The following is a 2,910-nucleotide window of genomic DNA, read 5'->3' as shown; positions in this document are numbered from 1 at the left end:
TATATATATATATAAGGAAAATGAATAATAAAACAAAAGTTTTCAGATTTAAAAAAACAGTAAAACTGTAAAAATGCAACAAACCATTTACTGTATATCAACTTTTTTCTTTTTACACACAGTTTCCAGAAATCCCTGGCAAAGTATTCCCATCAGTATCCAACACTCCGGCGTGTCGTTTAGAAGGATTATGCTGCTGGGAAAAAGCGGTGCTGGGAAAAGTTCAGCTGGAAACACAATACTGGGAAAGAAAGAGTTTGAATCTGATTCAGGTTCAGAAACTCGTGAATGTTCAGAGAAGCACGGCACTGTTTCAGGCAGATCTGTGTCTGTAGTCGATACTCCCGGGTTCTTCGACTCGGAGATGAGTTCTGAACGTTTAATGAACGAGATCATGAGAAGCGTTTATCTAACCAGTCCTGGACCTCACGCTTTCCTCATCGTGTTTAATGTAAATATGAAGATCACTGAGCAGGAGGAGAAGATTCCTCAGATGATCGAGATGATGTTTGGTGAGAAGGTGTTAAAATACTCCATCATCCTTTTCACTCATGGAGATCAGCTGAAAGGAAAGAGCATGGAGCAAGTCTTTAAAGAGAACAGCAGGTTCAGGCGTGTAGTAGATCAGTGTGGAGGCAGATATCAGGTGTTCGATAATAAAGATCGGAAAAACAGAAAACAGGTCGATGATCTGCAGCAGAGGACTGACACGATGATAGAGAAGAATGGAGGACACTACANATCCTTTTCACTCATGGAGATCAGCTGAAAGGAAAGAGCATGGAGCAAGTCTTTAAAGAGAACCTCAGGTTCAGGCGTGTAGTAGATCAGTGTGGAGGCAGATATCAGGTGTTCGATAATAAAGATCGGAAAAACAGAAAACAGGTCGATGATCTGCAGCAGAGGACTGACACGATGATAGAGAAGAATGGAGGACACTACTGTGATCAGATGTATGAGGACGCTTGGAAATTTAGACGAGAGGAAGAACAGAGGCAGAGAGTGAGAAAGCCAGAAGTGAATTACAGTAAGGCTCTTCTCTATGGTGCGGTTGCTGCTGGAGCTGTTGTGGGTGGAGCTTTAGGCGTCGGAGCTGCTGTCGGAGCTGCTGTCGGAGCCTTCGTCGGCGGAAAAGCTGCTGCTGGATTCATTGATGCTCGGAAACAGAGAGAGGAAGAAGAGAGAAGACAAAAAGAGGAAGAGGAAGAAGGCTGACACTCGAGACAANAGCCAGAAGTGAATTACAGTAAGGCTCTTCTCTATGGTGCGGTTGCTGCTGGAGCTGTTGTGGCTGCTCCTCTCGGTGGAGCTTTAGGCGTCGGAGCTGCTGTCGGAGCTGCTGTCGGAGCTGCTGTCGGAGCCGCTGTCGGAGCCTTCGTCGGCGGAAAAGCTGCTGCTGGATTCATTGATGCTCGGAAACAGAGAGAGGAAGAAGAGAGAAGACAACAAGAGGAAGAGGAAGAAGGCTGACACTCGAGACAGAGCTACGGTACAGAGCTGCAACCGACTGATGAATTCAACCTGCGGCACATCACTGTTTAGGATGGCGCTTGATTGGCTGATCATCTTCGTCATCATCATCCTCACTGCTGTGCTGCAGCTGGAGAACCCAAAAACAAATTCTGTCATTTTTTTACAAAAAAAGATGCTGGCAGCTTGTAAAACAATACAGAAAAACTGTAAACACATTTGCAGCCCAAAACGGTACAATTTACAGGATAAAACTGTAATTTAAAAACAAGAACAATTGCATGTAAGCCAAAATCAGTTTTTGTACTTCTAACATGCTGACACCACCGTAATAATGGTGGAAAAAAGAGAAAGCACACAAAGTATTAAAAGCTCATCACAAGCAGAAGTATTAATATATAATTAATATATATAGAGTCATTCATACAAACACAAAACCCCATCACAGTAAAACGCATGAATAATGCAATAATTTTGAAATAAAATACTTTAGGGAATAGGGAATTCTGGGAATATCATTTTACAGTTCTGACTGTAAATTATACATTGAAATGTTCTATTCTTTTATTTAAAAAAGGGTAAAATTAATAGCATTTTATTGTACAATTACATTAAATGTCTGATGTATGTATTAGTTTTTCTCTGTATATAGTACAGGAATTTACTGTTAACCTGCTAAATCTTACTGTTACAATTTTACAGTTAGAATTACAAATATTTATTACAGTGTACAATATAAAGTCATTCACCAGACCAGCTGGAAGTGAACACTTTTACATACAGGGAATATGTATGAATTGATCAACTCTATCTAAAAAATATTTCACAGTCACAAACATTGAAGGATTCTGATAAAAGTTAGAAAGACATGAAAATATATATCCTGAACTTCTATTATTTGTCTTCTTACATTCAATAGGAGCAAAGAAATTCCCGCATGTTCTGTTAAAGGAGCCGGACAGACTTCACAAGAGTAGATGAATGGAGATAGATATTCTGAAACCAATCAAAGGTCGATTGGAGACTTTTTAGACGTATCGTATTTGAACCAGGTGAATGAATCAATTGAAGAAAGATCAATGAACAAAAATCAGTAATGAGAGGCTTAATAATATGACCAGTTGTCCTTGAGGGAAACCTGTCAATATTGTTATTAGGAGTCTCGTTGAAATCACCAAATGTAATGAGAAAGGCAGATGGGAATTTACCTCGTAATAGTGATATCATTCTGCAAATGGTTATGCAAATTTTTTAAACGCTGATACCTTGTATACTTTGTCATTTTTTCTCTCAAAAGATGTATGTACAGTTTAACTTGAGTACTGTATCTCTCTCTAACAGCTGTGAGGCTCTTGGTAAGAAAACGATCCAGAAAGGAACGGGTTCGACTGACGCTGAGTGCAGTAATAAAACACGTTCTCATTCACTGACACTGATTCT

General features: G+C 39.7%; 1 protein-coding gene across 1 annotated transcript in view; it reads left to right on the top strand.

The window, feature by feature from the left end:
- The window catches only part of LOC122341393 (GTPase IMAP family member 7-like), a 12,922-nt gene extending 11,701 nt beyond the window's left edge, over positions 1-1,221 (top strand). Inside the window, exons 4-5 of the mRNA XM_043234724.1 lie at positions 123-740; positions 944-1,221. Of these exons, the coding sequence (XP_043090659.1) occupies positions 123-740; positions 944-1,215 (890 nt within the window). The 3' untranslated portion in view covers positions 1,216-1,221. The remainder of the gene's footprint in view (positions 1-122; positions 741-943) is intronic.
- The last annotated feature ends 1,689 nt before the right edge of the window (positions 1,222-2,910 follow it).

The sequence above is a fragment of the Puntigrus tetrazona genome, chromosome 3 (genome assembly GCF_018831695.1).
Source record: "Puntigrus tetrazona isolate hp1 chromosome 3, ASM1883169v1, whole genome shotgun sequence".
Classification (NCBI taxonomy): Eukaryota; Metazoa; Chordata; class Actinopteri; order Cypriniformes; family Cyprinidae; genus Puntigrus; species Puntigrus tetrazona.
Note: the sequence above shows the minus strand (reverse complement) of the source record. Positions and strands in the feature narration are given on the sequence as shown.